Here is a 17617-nt window from a genome sequence, read left to right on the forward strand (position 1 = left end):
GTTCCTTAGATCAATTATAGTGTGGTATTTAAATATTACAAACAACACATTACGTGCCTTATATTCGATTAACTAAAATACAAACATATGAATTCCTATAAAGTAGGAGTCATATGCCAAAAAGCTATTGCAAAATCAAGTTTGCTGTGTTTCCTGTGGCTAAAACTGAGGGATGCATATTTTATATATTATAGAATGCATTGTGATAGGTATACGGGCTCGCTCCCGAGATTACTGACGAGCCAGCGTGCGCGACCAAAAATATAAACATTTGTTGCACATGCGCTGAGAGCCGCCTGTGTCATAGCAACCGGGGAGAGCAACATGGTGAGTGTGAAGTGTCAAATATGAGCGCAACAGAAAAACTGCTATTTGAATCAGTGTTTTATGCAAAACTGAATTTGTAGCTACGAATGATAAGCAATTCGTGGGATCTATGAGGTGCTTAGAATGCACGTTTTTTAATAATACAGCTTAGTTCACGATGTAAACAATAACGTAAACTGGGAACTGGTTATTTCCAATGTATTTGTTTAACTGCGTCTTGTAGAATATTATTGACTTGTTTACAGCCGTGTAAAAACGTCGGTGTATGTTATTGGTTGTTTTGTTTCTTTATTCCGTTTAATGTAGAGGCTTGGGTTAAATGTACAGGCTTGGGTCAAAGTTTATGTCGTTGATATCTGGCATAGATGAGTTTACTCTTTAGGATTCATTGGAAACTGCTCCTAGCAACCAGAAAACAAACGAGACAGTTTTGTCACAGTTACAGGGGTACTGTAATCTGTAATGTATACCACAGGCCGATTGGTGGTACCAGATCTGTAGGCCAGTGCATGAATGGATTTGATCAAACTAAGGGTCCCTATTATGGACTGCCTTAACAAAGTCTTCAGTAGATTATTGATGCAATTAATTTGTTACCCTGGAACTAAAACATTAAAATAAATAAACATTGAAATAAATATGTTTTTACTGTTCCAATTAATATCACTGCTGCATATTGAACAAACAGTTAGCAACTCAAATACAGAACCGATTTAGCATTAGGAGTAAATACAACAGAAAAAATATATATAAACAAGATGTGTATTTCTGAATAAATGCCCAATTCTGTGCTTTGTTTCCCGCAGGCAAAAGCAACCACTATAAAAGAAGCACTTGTAAAATGGGTAAGTATTTTTTTTAATCTGTCGCTGTTATTCCTATAATATTGAGGTATTGTAAGTTTATACACAGATAGAAGTGTGTTTGTGCACTTCTATGTGCTATAGGGTGCTTGTTTTGCCTTGTTCACAAAAAAGCTGATTGACTTTCTTATTAAAATGAAATGCTTTTGCAGGAGGCGAACGCGGGGCAGAAAGTTGGTGAAGCAAAAGCAGTCAAACTCTACGGACAGATCCCTCCTATTGAAAAGATGGATGCATCCTTGTCAACATTGGTGACCTGCGAGTAAGTATGCTGAAAGTCCTCTCAAGTGAGTCAGCACAGATGTGTGTATGAACCTAAACACACGGGATGCACAGATGTGTGTATGAACCTAAACACTTTGGGGATGCACAGATGTGTCTATGAACCTAAACACACTGGGGATGCACAGATGTGTCTATGAACCTAAACACTTTGGGGATGCACAGATGTGTCTATGAACCTAAACACACTGGGGATGCACAGATGTGTCTATGAACCTAAACACACTGGGGATGCACAGATGTGTCTATGAACCTAAACACACTGGGGATGCACAGATGTGTCTATGAACCTAAACACACTGGGGATGCACAGATGTGTCTATGAACTTAAACATATTGGGGATGCAGCATGAAACCTATTTAACCCCTTCCACTCCAGATGTAAAATTCAATGTGCATGCCAGGTACCAGATTTTTAAAATCACTTTAATTGCTAATTTCACCCCTGAAATTGCTATAAAATACTATGTTTCAAAATAAAACATAAATCAATGATATGTAGATTTTTTTAGTTGTAAATGAACAATAAAATAAACATTTCATTTGTAAACAATAATACATACAAAACACAAGATTACTGAAGAATAAAAAGAAAGTTTTTATAAATGGGAAAACATACATGTGCATGATTATTTATGTCCACCTTTTAAAGAAAGTCTATTTTCACCCTCGATGAATTATCAATCAAAATAAAAACAAATAAATGTAAAAATAACAAGACACTTGAAATGTCCCCTTCGACAGAGCGATTTTTTGTAGAAATATTTCCGATCTTTGATGCAGCTGGTGTATTTTTCATTGATGCTCTAGTCTATGCATCTATGTGTTCAATCGTTTACTGTCTGCCAGGTTCCTAAATGCAGCGTAACAGGCAGTGTGTCGAGGCAAGCGTTTGCTGTATTTACTTTTTAAATAATACAAAATATGTATACTTACACACTTCTTTTAGAAGTGGGAATTGTCATGGTGAGTAATTGTGTGGTGTAGTGTTCAATACCAGATTTTTAGTGCCCCGTCAGCCAGTTTTATCTTGGTTCGGCTTTCATCCACTCCCTCCAATCTATGTGCGTCATATAAAGCCTGGTCTTTCATTCTGTTCAGTGGTGCAATATGTCCTATGATACAGGTAGGTCTCCCTTTGTTTGTTAAACTGTTACTAGGCTTCTTCATACATAAAATAAAATGCTTCCTTATGGGAAATTCAATTTTATATATAGCGCTTCTAAGTTTCTTTTTGAAATTGCAGGTTTTCATTGGTTTAATTATGCTATAGTTGATTATTTATTTGTCTTGTCTTGCAGAAGTGCAGTGTATTTAAATTTTGGTATCCTCCAGTATCTTGCATTACTTTTTAATATTTGTCCCGATCTGCCCAAGAGACTGTGGACACTGTTAGATTTGTTTGATTGAGTTATATGTAATTGTAACGGTTTATTATATGTCAGTGTGGCAATGTGCCCCGTCCCTGTGTGCATTTGTGTGTTGCGTGCGTGTGTTAATGTTGGTGTATAGTCATTGGTACACGGGATATAAACGGGTCTGTGTTTCACGTGTATTTAAAAAGTGTATATTTGTATTTAGGCACGGGATTGCACATCACGCACGTGCATTTAAAATATAATATGTGAACACGGGGTTTCACGTAATGAATTCACGTGCTGGGATTCAAGTGAATAATTAATTAGTAATTGAATCCCAGCACAACAGTATATATAGAGACACGTAGCATGCAGTCGGGGTTAGGTGTTCGGTGAGTGGAGAACGGGTGAGAGAGAAGGAGAAATACATTTAAATATCAATTGCTATTACGTGCTGGTAGGACCAGCACGATACTTGTTTATTTAACTCGCCGTGTTTGTTTGTGTGTCTGTCCGTGCACTGTCTGTTTACTGTATAGTCCGTTTTGTTTGTCTTTTTATTTTGGCGTGTAGTGCCGTGTCCCGTGTTTTTGTCTGTTCAAACCTTTTATTTTCTGTTTAATTATTAAATGCGGAGCGCAATCACGCGCTCAGCTTTACCAAAACCCCAAATCTCTGTGTGTTACTTCCTGATTCTGGTCTGACGCCACCCACTCCGGCCGTCTTTGTGACAGTCAGGTAGAGAATATAGTTATATGTAAGGTAGAGGCTTTTATTTCTTAAATTTAAAATATTGATTCATTATTGTCATTATTATAATAAAGACAAGAATGACACATGATTGAACTTAAACAGCATTATATTTATTAATTCCAAGTGTCAAAGCACACATGCATAAGAAGAGATTAACAGCAGACATGTTGAAATGGTCACTAGGTTTAAAACAATAGTTAGATAGTCGGCCACATTACGTTGGGCATACCTCAGCACAATGTTCAGCAAGGAAAATGGAAGCTCTCAGAAGCATGTCTCAAAAAGTGCTTGTGTGTACTCCCAATTCATACAGACAGACAGTTTACGTGCTGTGCTAAAATTACCTCCTATGCCTACATTCTACTTCCCATTTACCTAAAATGTCAAACCTCAACTTGGTTCCTTTTCGTAAACCCCCTGTTCTCACCAGAGTTGTTCCACAGAACATTATTTTCATGACACTTACCACCTGCTATTCCATAACTTGCTGTGTCTCTAGATTTTGCAAAGTTTGCTTGCAACATGCATTTGCTCTGAGTTTGCAACAGCTGAGCTAAATGCTCCAGCATTGACCTTACATTTCCCCTTTCGACACTGAAACATTTTAGTACAGGTTACTAAGAATGAGTTATAGTTTACAGTAGAAAGACACTCTTATACAGCTCAGTTGGTGTACATGGTCACATTAATAATTTCCTATAACACATTAGACGCAGCCGGCTAAAGCCAAAATAAAGAAAACAAAAAATCACTGCCTGACTACAGTATTTTCATAGCACACAAGTTATGACAAATGTGCATAATACTGCATGGCTTCGGTTTTCCACACCCCGATTTATATAGCAAGATCTGTGCCATTTTAACACTATATAAACTGTTTCGATCATCGTTAGACTTCAGTGCATTATTAAGTTCAACGCTTTGAGTTTTCATTTTTCCACCTTTCTTGCATGTATTAACAAATACATTATTAACAAGACTGTATAATAGTTTGATTCAGAGTAGTGAATCATTATAGTTAGAAGTGTACAATATAAGTACAGTACCAGTAGTATAAATACATATTTATATAAAGATGCTGCAGATCATTTCAGACTCTCCTGTGCGCTTAAAAAAAGTGTTTTGTGGGGTATTTATTTGTTTACAGCCTGCTATATTGATTTTAGTACACTATAACCTCCTGTTTGAACGAGCATGAACACACGATTGATGTCAGAGCATAACTCCAAGCCATTTAGCTGCGCTCTGACAAAATGCACGATTGTCTTTAAGTCCACAGCACTCCCTACTGTTTTGATTATTTCCACCTTCTTTTGTGACCTGGTGTCGGGACTAATGAAGTGCAGCTGATTCAAAGCTGGTCAAAAAACATAGGTTTGCAAAGCTGAGACATTTTTGCATTGCCTCACTGTGACGGTCTGGCCGTGGCTACCACTGTAGCTGAGTGGCGCCACAGAGCTGTTTGCACTTACTGGCTGTGAATCTCTTAGGATGCAGCTTTGGCTGCCAGTACTTCACGCTTTATCTTCCCCCAATGTTGGTCCAGATGTACTTTATTAAAATCCCCCATGAGACGGGGGTCCAATTACAATTACAATGCTATTTTGTTCAATTCCAATTCCAATTCCAATTATGCTGCAGTAATTACAATTGTCACACTAAAAGGTAACATAAACAACTACACACATTAACATGTTTACTGTATTTATTCTATATAACCAAGCAGTAATCACAGGTACAAATACAGAAATATAATATGTAACTTAAATTGTTTTCAAACAAATAGGGTCACCAAAAGTGGTTGAAAATACAAAAATAATGATTGACAAATAAATGTGTAATTGAACTGAAATCGAACTGTGTATGAATTATGCATGAGACAGCACTTAAAACAAGGTAGGCCTGCGACACATAGATATAAAGTTAAATCTTTGTAAGAAAGCCTGTGAAATTTGAGAACAAGATAATGAGAATCATGTTGGTTGTGCTTCTGTTCACTATAGGAAGCTGTCACTCTCCACAAACTGCATTGAAAAGATTGCAAACCTCAACGGACTCAGTAAGTATTGAGTGCTGCGGGGGTCCCCGAGTGGCTCACCTGGTAGAAGCACAGCACTGAGGTGCGCAGGTTCGTGTCCTGGCTGTGTGAAGTAGGCCAGTCTTCACTGAGGACTCCGAAGGGGCCGTCACATTGGCTCTACCTCCCGTGGGCTAGGGAAGCACAACCGGGAGAGACTGTTTCTCCTCATCGCACTACAGTGAACCCTGCTGGCCAGGAGCCCAGTGAGCTCAAAGGTGGTCACCTGCAGGGCTGGGCTTTGTCCTCCAGAAGCCGTTAGCTCGCTGACATCTGCTCTCGAGTTCCTGGGTGAAAAAGGAAGCTGGCTTGGTCGTGGGATCGGAGGACGCCCACTGAACCTTCGGGTCTCCTGAGCCATGTGGGGAATTGCTGCTGTGAGGGGAAAAGCAATAGGGCATTCCAAATTGGTAGAAGTAATTGGACAAACAAAACGTGTATATATAGAAAAAAAAAAGTATTGAGAGTACAGTTTATGTGATAAGTGCAGGGTTAATGCAGTGTATGACCGCACAGCTGTCTATACAATAAATAAAATACAAGACAGTGCCAAGGGGAACAGTGTTGTCCAAGGACACTGGATGCACCCTGTACAGCAAGTGTTTTGGTCTTTCTGGATTTTAAAGTGCAGGAACACCAGTAAAACACGTCTAATCCGTGTCGATTTCTCTAGCGGCCCTGTAAATCCTGGATTGTAAGCTGAATATGTATTTTTCCTTTGCAACAGGTTGCTCTTGCTATGGACACTTTTGATGTTTGTATATCCAATCTGTACAGTGTTATGTTATTGCAGGAAAAGCTTTCTTAGGAAAAGGAATGACAGAGATTCCACTTATCATGTAATTAAGCAATATCTACAGTGAGTCTCTGAGTGAATAAAGTCTGAGATGGATTTGAGGATTGTATACATTGCAAGGGAGACTGCTGTCTGCAAGTACATTCAAGGTGTCCTCTAGATATGGAACAATCAAGTAGCATAATGTGGTTACAGAGGGAATATTTACACACAGGCTGGAGAAGGCAATGAAGTAGAGAGACGCTGGTTGTAGAGCTTTAGTAACAAAACCAAGATGTGCTGAACCAGGCCATATATAATGAGTCTAGTTCAATTGTGATGCAGGCTTCATCCAGGGCTGTAGTATAACTGCATGGCTGTAATTACACGTGTAGCAGTACAACAGCATGGTTTAGGGTAGATTTATGTGTAGATATGTGCTCTGATTGGCTGAAATGACCTTCATCGTTGATATTATATTACAAGAGCTTTAGTCTTTACCTTGATTTTAAAGTACTGTACAAGGGCTAGGGATAAAGGGATGTGTAAGAGCTGAGGGCCAGGAGTTGTGCAGATCTAGTTGGTAGAAGTGTGAGATGAACTTTTTGGTTGGAGCTGGAGAGGGACTGGAGAGCTGAATGCTCAAGACTGGAAGACAGACTAGCAGTTTAGCCTTCTGGATTGATTAGATTTAACAAATTGTAAATGTAAATCTAACTGATAAATTCAGATACTTGCAGAATATGTAGTTTGTACTTACAGATTGCATACATTTTTACTTTTCTTTCTTTTTTATAGAAAATCTACGAATCTTGTCTTTAGGACGGAACAACATAAAGAATTTAAATGGACTGGTAATTTACTTAATGTTCAATGATGTTTATTCATATACGTTTTAATATTTTAGTTACCACTGCGTTTGACTAAGGGTGCAATTTAATTAACCATCAGCTAGGAAAGCATTTTAGAAAACTAAAAATCCTGCAAAAAATGGATCAAAATGTACTCTGTTTATTGCATTAATTTGTATTGTCCAAAAACTTCTTATCCCAGCTAAACATTAATTGTATCAGGCCCTCGTCATTTTAGTATTCTGGGGAAATTGTTTACCAGTTATTTTTAAAATTAAGGAGATAAGATTTAAAACCTCTATTGGATATTCATTCTCTAATTTGAAATGTAAACCCTAAGCAATTAGGATGTCTTTCTTTCTTTCTTTCTTTCTTTCTTTCTTTCTTTCTTTCTTTCCAATACCATAGATAATTAATAATTATAAATAATAATAATAATAATAATACAAAAAACAATCTATAATGTAAACTATTTTAATGATCCAAAGGTAGGATCCAGATACTCCCACCATTTAACGCTATGTTAATACAATGTTTTCCCTGAGGGGTAATTTTGACCAACATATTAACATTGTAACATACAATACAAATTCGGTCATCAAGGTCCAGGAAAAATCACTTTTACACATATAAGTGTGGTAGTATCAGTTCCGCCACTGTTTCAGTCATTAAATAGAGCCCACTGTGTTGCTGTTCCTCAACAGGAGGCGGTGGGGGAGACCTTAGAGGAGCTTTGGATTTCCTACAACCAGATCGAGAAGCTGAAAGGGATCCATGTGATGAAGAAGCTGAAGGTCCTCTACATGTCCAACAACCTTGTCAAGGATTGGGGTAGGTTGACCACTGCTGTGTTGCTTTGCTGAGACGCTATGTATCATTTCCAGTGTGTGTGTGAGCGAGGGGAAGGGTTCATCCTACATCACATGAAGGGTGACGGGTCAGTCAAGTCTCCTTTCACTGGAGCACACAAAGGGTGACGGGTCAGTCAAGTCTCCTTTCACTGGAGCACACGAAGGGTGATGGGTCAGTCAAGTCTCCTTTCACTGGAGCACACGAAGGGTGATGAGTCAGTCAAGTCTCCTTTCACTGGAGTCAAAATCATAGCAATTTACTAGTGTGTAGCATCACAACTTTTTATACCTTGTGGGATAAAGTCACATTTAAGAGTTTTGCATATATGTGGAGAACTGCTCGTTCAACTGTGATGAAACTTGCTAAGGGCCTTTGTTGGCAAAAATTATTGATGGTTTCATAATCTCCAGATCTTTCTTTCTGTCCACCCGGCTGTCAGTCTGTCTATATGTCACGCTTAAAATATAACATATCTAGAGAACTGCTAAGGACATTCTTTAGCAGAAGTGAGCTATATAGAGCCTGTTTCTCTATCCTAATGCCTCTGTATGTCATGCTACATTTTTTCAATAGGTCATGGTGATCTACTTTTCCATGTTATAGCTGTGGCGGTGGATGGATTTCACTGAGATGTTTTTCAAAAAAGTATGCCACACATTTGCTCTATGAGTAAATGTGGCAATGTGCCCCGCCCCTGTGTGCATTTGTGTGTTATATGTTGTATGTTGCGTGCGTGTGTTAATGTTGGTGTATAGAGATTGGTACACGGGATATAAACGGGTCTGTGTTTCACGTGTATTTAAAAATGTAGATTTGTATTTAGGCACGAGGAGGGCACAAATCATTTCACATGCTGGTTAAATGTAATATATGAGCACGGGGTTGCACAGAATTAATTCACGTGCTGGGATTCAAGTGAATAATTAATTAGTAATTGAATCCCAGCACCACAGTATATATAGATGCACGTTTCTTTCAGTCGGGGTTGGGTGTTCGAGAGTGGAGAACGGGTGAGAGAGAAGGAGAACGTAAAAGTGAAGTAAAATAATAATCTAGAAGTGTTTGTACTCACCGTGTTTGTTTGTCTCTCCGTGCACCGTTTGTTAAGTGTTTAGTACGTTTTGTTTGTCTGTTTATTTTGGCGCAAGTGCCGTGTCCCGTGTTTTGTGTTTAAAACCTTTTATTTTCTGTTCTGTTTATTAAATGCCTCACCAAAACCCCAAGTCTCTGTTGTTTATTTCCTGGCTCTGGTCTGACGCCACCCACTCCGTCCGTCTTTGTGCCACGTGGTGTCCTGCGTGGGATCTACAGCGCCTCCAGGACTCAGGCCAGAGCGGGAACCGCAGTTTTTGGGGTAAAAAAAAAAAAACAAAAAAAAAAAACCCACCAACCGAAGGGAAAAAAAAAAAAAAATGGCAGATGACTACAGGAAACTGCGGGACTGGATTCTGGAGAATGCTGGGCTGGAGGCCCAGTCGATACCAGTAGCCGTCCGGTTCCTGCGGTTGATGGACAGCGAGCGATGGGAGGCGTATGCGAGGGAACAGACCGTAAGCACCTGGGAGGAAGGTGTGGGGTTGGTCCTCAGCTACCTGGAGGCAGTTATAAGTGGAACAGCAGCCCAGGTAGCAGGTCCACCAGCAGAGGAAGAATGCCTGCTGTCCCCGTCTCCACCAGCAGAGGAAGAATGCCTGCTGGTTTTGCCTCCACAGCCCAAGCGGGAGGAGCCTGAGCGTCCACAGCCCGAGCGGGAGGAGCCTGAGCGTCCACAGCCCAAAAGGGAGGAGTCGGTGTGTCCACAGCCCAAAAGGGAGGAGTCGGTGCGTCCACAGCCCAAAAGGGAGGAGTCGGTGCGTCCACAGCCCGAAGAGAGGGAAGTCGGGGCTTCCACAGCCCTAGGACCCAAGCTGCCAGCAGAGGGAGAATACCTGTTGGTTCACCTGCTGCTGCCGTCCCAAGAGCCAGAAGGGGAGGAGTTACAGGCGCAACCCCCTGAATTTTTCTGGGGGGGGAGAAGGGCAGGATGCTGGTGTCCCCCAGCAGCCTCTATTTATGCTGCTGAAGGGAGCACGGGGCACACCAGCCCAGCCGCCACAGCAGAGAGAGCCAGCACCGCCACAGCCTCCCTCTGAGTGGCCAGCATCAGCCCCATGGCCTCTGCATCCACCGCAAGGAGCAGAGCAGCAGGAGCTGCCTCTGCCTCCGCCACCTCCACCGCTTCCTCCACTAGGAGCAGAGGAGCAGGAGCTGCCTCTGCCTCCACCACCGCCAGGAGCAGAGGAGCAGGAGCTGCTTCTGCCTCCGCCACCACCACCGGAAGTAGCAGAGGAGCAGGAGCTGCCTCTGCCTCCGCCACCACCACCGGAAGGAGCAGAGGAGCAGGAGCTGCCTCTGCCTCTGCCACCACCACCGCCAGGAGCAGAGGAGCAGGAGCTGCCTCTGCCACTTCCAGGAGCAGAGGAGCAGGAGCTGCCTCTGCCTCCACCACCGCCAGAAGCAGAACAGCAGGAGCTGTCTCTGCTTCCCGTACCTCCACCACAGAGAGTACGGTGGCCGGAGCCCCGGAAAGGGGAGCTGTTGGCCACGAAGAAGGGGGAAGAGGTCTGGAGACCACCAACCCCAGCAGCAGTTTCGCTGCCGGAGATCGTGGGGGAGGTCCGGAGACCTGCTCCCACTGCAGCAGTTTCGCTGCCGGAGATCGTGGGGGAGGTCAGGAGACCTGCTCCCACTGCAGCTTCTTTGCTGCTGGAAGTACTGTGGTCGGAGCCCCACCAAAGGGAGCTACCGGCTACAAAGACAGGGGGAGAGGTCAGGAGACCACTTTCCCCAGCAGCAGTTTCGCTGCAGGAATGGACCAGCATGCTGTCAGCCGTGCCACTACCGGCAGGGGTGCTGACAGCATGGCCAGCCATGGGCCCACTGAAGCCTCCCTTCCCAGCCCGAGACTTTGTTCTGGACTGCTGGATTTTTAAGGGGGGAGCTGGCCATTGAGGCCATGTGTGCTGCGCACAAGGGGGGGTATATGTGGCAATGTGCCCCGCCCCTGTGTGCATTTGTGTGTTATATGTTGTATGTTGCGTGCGTGTGTTAATGTTGGTGTATAGAGATTGGTACACGGGATATAACAGGTCTGTGTTTCACGTGTATTTAAAAATGTAGATTTGTATTTAGGCATGAGGAGGGCACAAATCATTTCACGTGCTGGTTAAATGTAATATATGAGCACGGGTTGTTTATTAAATGCTGAGCGCGATCACGCGCTCAGCCTCACCAAAACCCCAAGTCTCTGTTGTTTATTTCCTGGCTCTGGTCTGACGCCACCCACTCCGGCCGTCTTTGTGACAGTAAACTACAGACAAATGAGCTTAAAATCTAAATTGATTTATCGATGCATTCTGCCAGATTTTGTTTAAAGTTATCTGCTCTGAGTCTTTGTACGTGGGCTTTAGCTGTTGACTGCATTTTCAGTGCTCACTATATGACTGATGAAATTCATTTAATTAGTGGTACTGCTGCCCTGACTAAGCTTCCTGCCCTCAATCCAAGACAGATTAGTTTAAAAATAGCCAGGCAAAAGTACCAGAAATAGAAGTCAGTCATGAGTACTTAAATGTATTATTAATAGCTTTCTCAAATCTATTCATTTTTTAATGTTCTATTGACATTAAAATGTAACATTAACTAGTGAAAATACTAAATAATCAGTTAATAAAGACAACCCCAAAATTAAAGAAATCAACGCTGGATTTATTTTCATTTTTTTGACAATTTTATGTCAATAAAATCCATTAACATTTAAAAGTTTGTGAGAATTCTGTACAAAACAAAATTCTGTAGACTCTCTTGTGAAGCCCTGCTGTATACCAAATACAGCAACACTTGAGAAAATATGATTTTGTACATACCTTTAGTATGTAAAAAAAAAAAAAATACTTTCACAAACCAGCTTCCTCTGTTATGACAGCGTAAGAGTCAGTGAGATACCGGCCAGCCCTGCAGGTGTGCACCTGACAGCGTAAGAGTCAACGAGATACCGACCAGCCCTGCAGGTGTGCACCTGACAGTGTAAGAGTCAGTGAGATACCGGCCAGCCCTGCAGGTGTGCACCTGACAGTGTAAGAGTCAGTGAGATACCGGCCAGCCCTGCAGGTGTGCACCTGACAGTGCAAGAGTCAGTGAGATACCGGCCAGCCCTGCAGGTGTGCACCTGACAGTGTAAGATCAGTGAGATACCGGCCAGCCCTGCAGGTGGGCACCTGACAGTGTAAGAGTCAGTGAGATACCGACCAGCCCTGCAGGTGTGCACCTGACAGTGTAAGAGTCAGTGAGATACCGGCCAGCCCAGCAGGTGTGCACCTGACAGTGTAAGAGTCAGTGAGATACCGACCAGCCCTGCAGGTGTGCACCTGACAGTGTAAGAGTCAGTGAGATACCGGCCAGCCCTGCAGGTGTGCACCTGAGCTCACGAGATGCCAGGCTGGTAGGTCTTCTGCAGCGCGATAAGGAGAAACAATTCCTGCTGGTTTTGCCTCCCTGACTCGCAGGAGCACCAGAAACAATGCAACGCTCCCTCCAGAATCCCCAGCAAAGACTGGTGACTTCACACAGCCAGACTTTTAGTATTTCAAAACATTATTCTGCAATTATGGGGCCACAAAATGCTAAATATTGTATATGTTACAGTATAGTATAGGCATTTCCCAGTACTGAATTTGTTCAGAAAACTCCTGCTTTTCACTGTTTTTGGGTAATGAACTCCCCACTCACGAGTCATTGCCCATCAGACCCACTGGATCACAGCCTGTAGCCCCAGCCACTGTACCGTGCTGCCACCACCAAAGCTTACCTGTGAATTATTAGTAGGCTCTTTGCAGCTCAATCATAGCTAACTGCTTTTAAATGTCCCTGCTGCTCAGGCACTGTATGCCCAGATTCCCAAGGAATGAATTGTGTGTCTTGACAGGTGAGTTTGTGAAGCTGGCAGACCTCCCTTCTCTGGCAGACCTGGTGTTTGTAGGAAACCCCATAGAAGAGAAATATTCCAGCGAGGGCAGCTGGATAGAAGAAGCAACCAAGAGACTTCCCAAATTAAAGAAACTTGATGGTGAGTTTCAGTGCTTTGAAGTACATGATCAGGGTTTCTATTTGTTTATTGTATTAATTTACATTGAAGTATGTGGTGTATTCTTTATATAAAACGTGTGGCCCAGAGCCTGCAGAACTGTATGGGAAAAGATGGATAAACTATACTGTAAGTGTGTGGATGAGCATACATTTTTATTTTATTTTAAATACCGGTTACTGTTTTATCTCCTGTTTAGGAAACCCAGTTATCAAACAAGATGACGAGGAAGGTGAAGGAGAAAGCTAACAAGAAAGATGTTTTTGAAAAAAGAAAGATGTTTACTTATGTTTGAGATGTTTTAATGTTCCACCTCCCAGCACCAGCATATTATAAAGAACCCCATTCTTATTTCCTTTTTTAGATATTTATATTTTCTACTTCTATATATTCAACTGCACAAATCCCATGCAGGACACAGCTCTTACACTCAGGGCTCAGTCCTGCTCCAATAGGATGTAATGTTAATCCTGCTTAAGAGAAGATATTTTCCTAGAACACTGTCAGCAGGATTCAGGTGATCCAGACTGGAGCCATTTAGAATTATATAAAGAGCTCTTTGTGTCGACACCAAGACATGTTTTACTAAGACCAGACAAAATATATAATACATTATTTTGGCCTCCTTCACATTATTCAAAGCACATGCCTGATTTTGCAGTGGCTAACACTTAAGGACCAGTTATACGGGCTCAGAGATAATACTGTTTTCTGACATGAAGGACCACAAACACAAAAACCTATTGACACTAAATAACACAGTGTTTGTTTGGGGTTTACCAATGGGTTACCCATGATGGACCTTCAAAGGGAATATTGTTGATCACTTGGTATAACCCCAGGACTGTGGAATCCTGGTCTGCAAATGAGGAACGCCTTGCCTGTAGACACACAGCACAACAATCCAAACCTGTTTCTTCCTGTAGCTGAACAAACAAAATGCAATAGAAATGAAATGTTTACCTTATAGACTGAAGAATAGAATATTTGTAAAGTGATGTTCACTGTCTGTATTAAATTATTAAAAATAATAAAAAAAGATTGTACAGATAAATGTATATGTTACTTTGTTAGAGTGGTCTATGTTTGCATTAAAGAATTTAAAAAAATGGAGTTTCTGTTAATTTAATTGTTGGTGAGAGCAGTCCAGTCTGTATCCATGTCTTTTTTTCACAATGTATGTAAAGGTGAGCCTTGCCAATGGTCAGAGACAGTATGGTGGTTTACTGGTGTGTACTGTACACTGAGGCTAAGACCACAAAGCACATTTATTTTTGTGACTGAAGCTGGATTTTAGCCCAGGCCACAAAATCGAGTGATTACCTGGTAAAAACTGTATCCAGTAAATTCTCATTAAGACAAACTTGGATTAAACAATACTACAAATGTCCTATATGGCCCCGGCCAAATTTAACAGTGGCTTATTGTAAATGACTTCTTATAATACGAATTCACTTAACACAAATTTCCTGTTTGTGCAAATCATTCTGCAGGTTTCAAGTTGTAATGTATACTTTTTTAAAGTTCACTTACTGCTGTATTTTTAATAAAATGCACAGTAATTTTAAATGTATAATACTGTTTATTGTCCTGTAATTGAAATTTGATTTCAGTGTTACTTTAACTTCAATACACATTGGCTCCTGATAGTAAGAATTACTGATAAGACCAATTTTATTCCAGTCCCTTGAAATTTGTATTAACAAGAGCTGAATGTAGTTTGAATAAACACATATGTCTAGGTTATTGTTTTTTATGGTTTAAAGGAGTGTTCCCTAATGTTTTAAAATCAATTCTCCTACATCTTAGTTTTATTAACATTATTATTGGCCCTATGTTTTATTGTGCAGACCATCCTGGTACCTTTAGGGCTGTGGGCCACCTGATCTAGTTGCATTTTCCAAAATGGTAAAAATACATCCCCTCCAACTGTACTGATTTGCCCGGTACAATACCAGCTGTCTTACTTTGTACCGGATCCTCACAACTTGATAGTGTGTACAAAATTGTGAAATCCACTCCGTCCCGAGTAGACTGAGAGTGACTGTGCTGAGCATACCAGCGCTAAAGCCTCAGCAGAATCCTCTGATTTAGACTGCATTTGTTCTTCTGCACAGTACCACTCAGCAGCAGGCGCGCAGCTTCCGTTACTGCTTAGAAGAACACAGACAGATTGGTCTCAGGTAAAATTACTTACCATTTGATGGGGATTAAAAACAGAGAGTTTAAGCAGAAAATAAACATTGTATTAGTATTTTTTGAGGGGGAAACACATGTCCTAACCTGTCACATTTCTCCATTATCCCTAATGGGTCACATTATTTTAATAGTAATTTATTAATTGTAAGGCAGTCCTCTTGCTCACACAGTATAGCTGGATGTGAAGAGAAGCAGCACAGTGTGTTTGGAGAGAGACAGTAAAGTGAAGAGAAGCAGCACAGTGTGTTTGGAGAGAGACAGTAAAGTGAAGAGAAGCAGCAGAGTGTGTTTGGAGAGAGACAGTAAAGTGAAGAGAAGCAGCACAGTGTGTTTGGAGAGAGACAGTAAAGTGAAGAGAAGCAGCACAGTGTGTTTGGAGAGAGACAGTAAAGTGAAGAGAAGCAGCACAGTGAAGAGAAGCAGCAGAGTGTGTTTGGAGAGAGACAGTAAAGTGAAGAGAAGCAGCACAGTGTGTTTGGGGAGAGACAGTAAAGTGAAGAGAAGCAGCAGAGTGTGTTTGGAGAGAGACAGTAAGTGAAGAGAAGCAGCACAGTGTGTCTGGAGAGAAGCAGCAGAGTGTGTTTGGGAGCGAGAGAGATAGAGTAAAGGTTACAAAGAAGTGAGGAAAAGCCGTAGAGTCCAGGGTAGAAAAGAAAAAGCAGAGCATGTTTTAGCCAATTCCAAATCATGTCTGAATCACAGTCTGAAGAACCACGCCACAATAATATTTGTAATGCCTCTTCCTCAGCAGGGGGCCTATAAAGGGAACCAGCATGCATCATGTGAGCACTGAGCTTGTGGTCCCTCCCTTTCCTATGGTGGTATTTATGATGTGAAGGTCCATCTAAAGACCGCCAATCACTGGTCAAATGCTGAACTAAACAGGAGTTTAAGCTCAACCTCTAGTGAATACCAGGGTCAATCCACATAAGCCAGTGAATGATGGAGCAACAAAAGATGAAGTTCTTTTTCAAGCATTTCTATTGCAGCAACCCTTCCATTTGCTGTGAATGATAGCTTCATCAAACGGATTGCCAGGATGTTTCCAGGCAGTGATACAGCCTAACGATATGCATGTGGTCACACAAAGGCAAGTTATCTTATTCATTGTATTGGGAAAGACCAAAAGGTAGGAAAACAACAGTTACCAAACTGGATAAGAGAAGCAATGGTATTCACTGAGCACTGATGGAAGTACCGATAATGATGATAAATACTTCCTCTTGCTGGTTAGCTGTGAAGACTCAGAAGGGCTCATTGGGACTCGATTTCTGGACATGCCCACAGTCAATTATGCTGATGCCAAAAACATTGCAGAAAATGTAGCTGGAGCCAGGGAGAGATTGGTAAACATTTTCAAGGAAGCCATCTATAATGTGTATGTGCTGTTTTTACAGCTATGAAGCTACACCAAGAGCTGCTGGGATGCTTGATGAAACCTTCTGTGATCATGGAGAATGAGGATGACCTCCTTGCCGTAGACGTCACAGAAGATTTGGAAAAATCGAATGCAGATTTGTTTATTGGGCTCTCTGCATTTCACATGATTAGGAAACAGAATCTTGAGGGATCCAGTGAAGTTGGCAAGCTCAGTGCTGAGGTGAGGGGATTTTATCAGAAGGCTTGGGTATACATGAAACGGAAATTCCCTCTCAAAAACTCTGCACTCAAAGCTAATTGTTGTGTTTGACCCAGAAAATAGACCATAACCCTAACACAGAAAACTGCTAGAGAAATTCTGTGATGTCATTCCACAGAAAATAACTAATGAGCTGCTCATGGAGTTCATGTTATACCAAGCCTACTGATCTCCTTCTTTCTCCTCAAGAGGACAAGATAAGTTCTGGCACCAGGTGACACAGCTGACAGACCCAGCCACTAGGCAACAACAGTTAAAGGGCACATAAGGACCTTTTTATTTTATTGTGTTACATGTTCACATGTTTTGTTACAACTGTTTACATAAGGTGTGTGTATTGTTTTATTTTTATTTTTTTCATTTTGACCACTTGAGGCAAGGAATGTAATTTAAAAGTTTAAAAAAGTGGTCAAAATGTTAAAAAAAATATATAATTAAAACAATACACACACCTTACATAAACAGTTGTAGTAACACATGGGAACATGTAACACAATAAAATAAAAAGGTCATTATGTA

The 17617-nt window shown here is 41.5% G+C and overlaps 1 protein-coding gene across 2 annotated transcripts; it reads left to right on the forward strand.

The window, feature by feature from the left end:
• The first annotated feature begins 15 nt into the window (after positions 1-15).
• LOC117434068 (dynein axonemal light chain 1-like) lies at positions 16-14916 on the forward strand. Of its 2 annotated transcripts, none has more exons than XM_034056660.2 (8): positions 16-327; positions 1134-1172; positions 1343-1452; positions 5587-5642; positions 7234-7289; positions 7991-8117; positions 13102-13242; positions 13460-14916. In XM_034056660.2, exons 1-8 carry the CDS (start codon positions 325-327, stop codon positions 13507-13509), a joined length of 582 nt encoding a protein of 193 aa, XP_033912551.1. In that variant the 5' UTR covers positions 16-324; the 3' UTR covers positions 13510-14916. The 2 variants fall into 2 exon arrangements, with proteins under 2 accessions (XP_033912551.1, XP_033912626.1); XM_034056735.2 differs by lacking the exon at positions 16-327 and adding an exon at positions 381-441 and having other exon boundaries at positions 13460-14915.
• Positions 14917-17617: the final 2701 nt, after the last annotated feature.

This window comes from Acipenser ruthenus, chromosome 18, assembly GCF_902713425.1.
Source record: "Acipenser ruthenus chromosome 18, fAciRut3.2 maternal haplotype, whole genome shotgun sequence".
NCBI lineage: Eukaryota > Metazoa > Chordata > Actinopteri > Acipenseriformes > Acipenseridae > Acipenser > Acipenser ruthenus.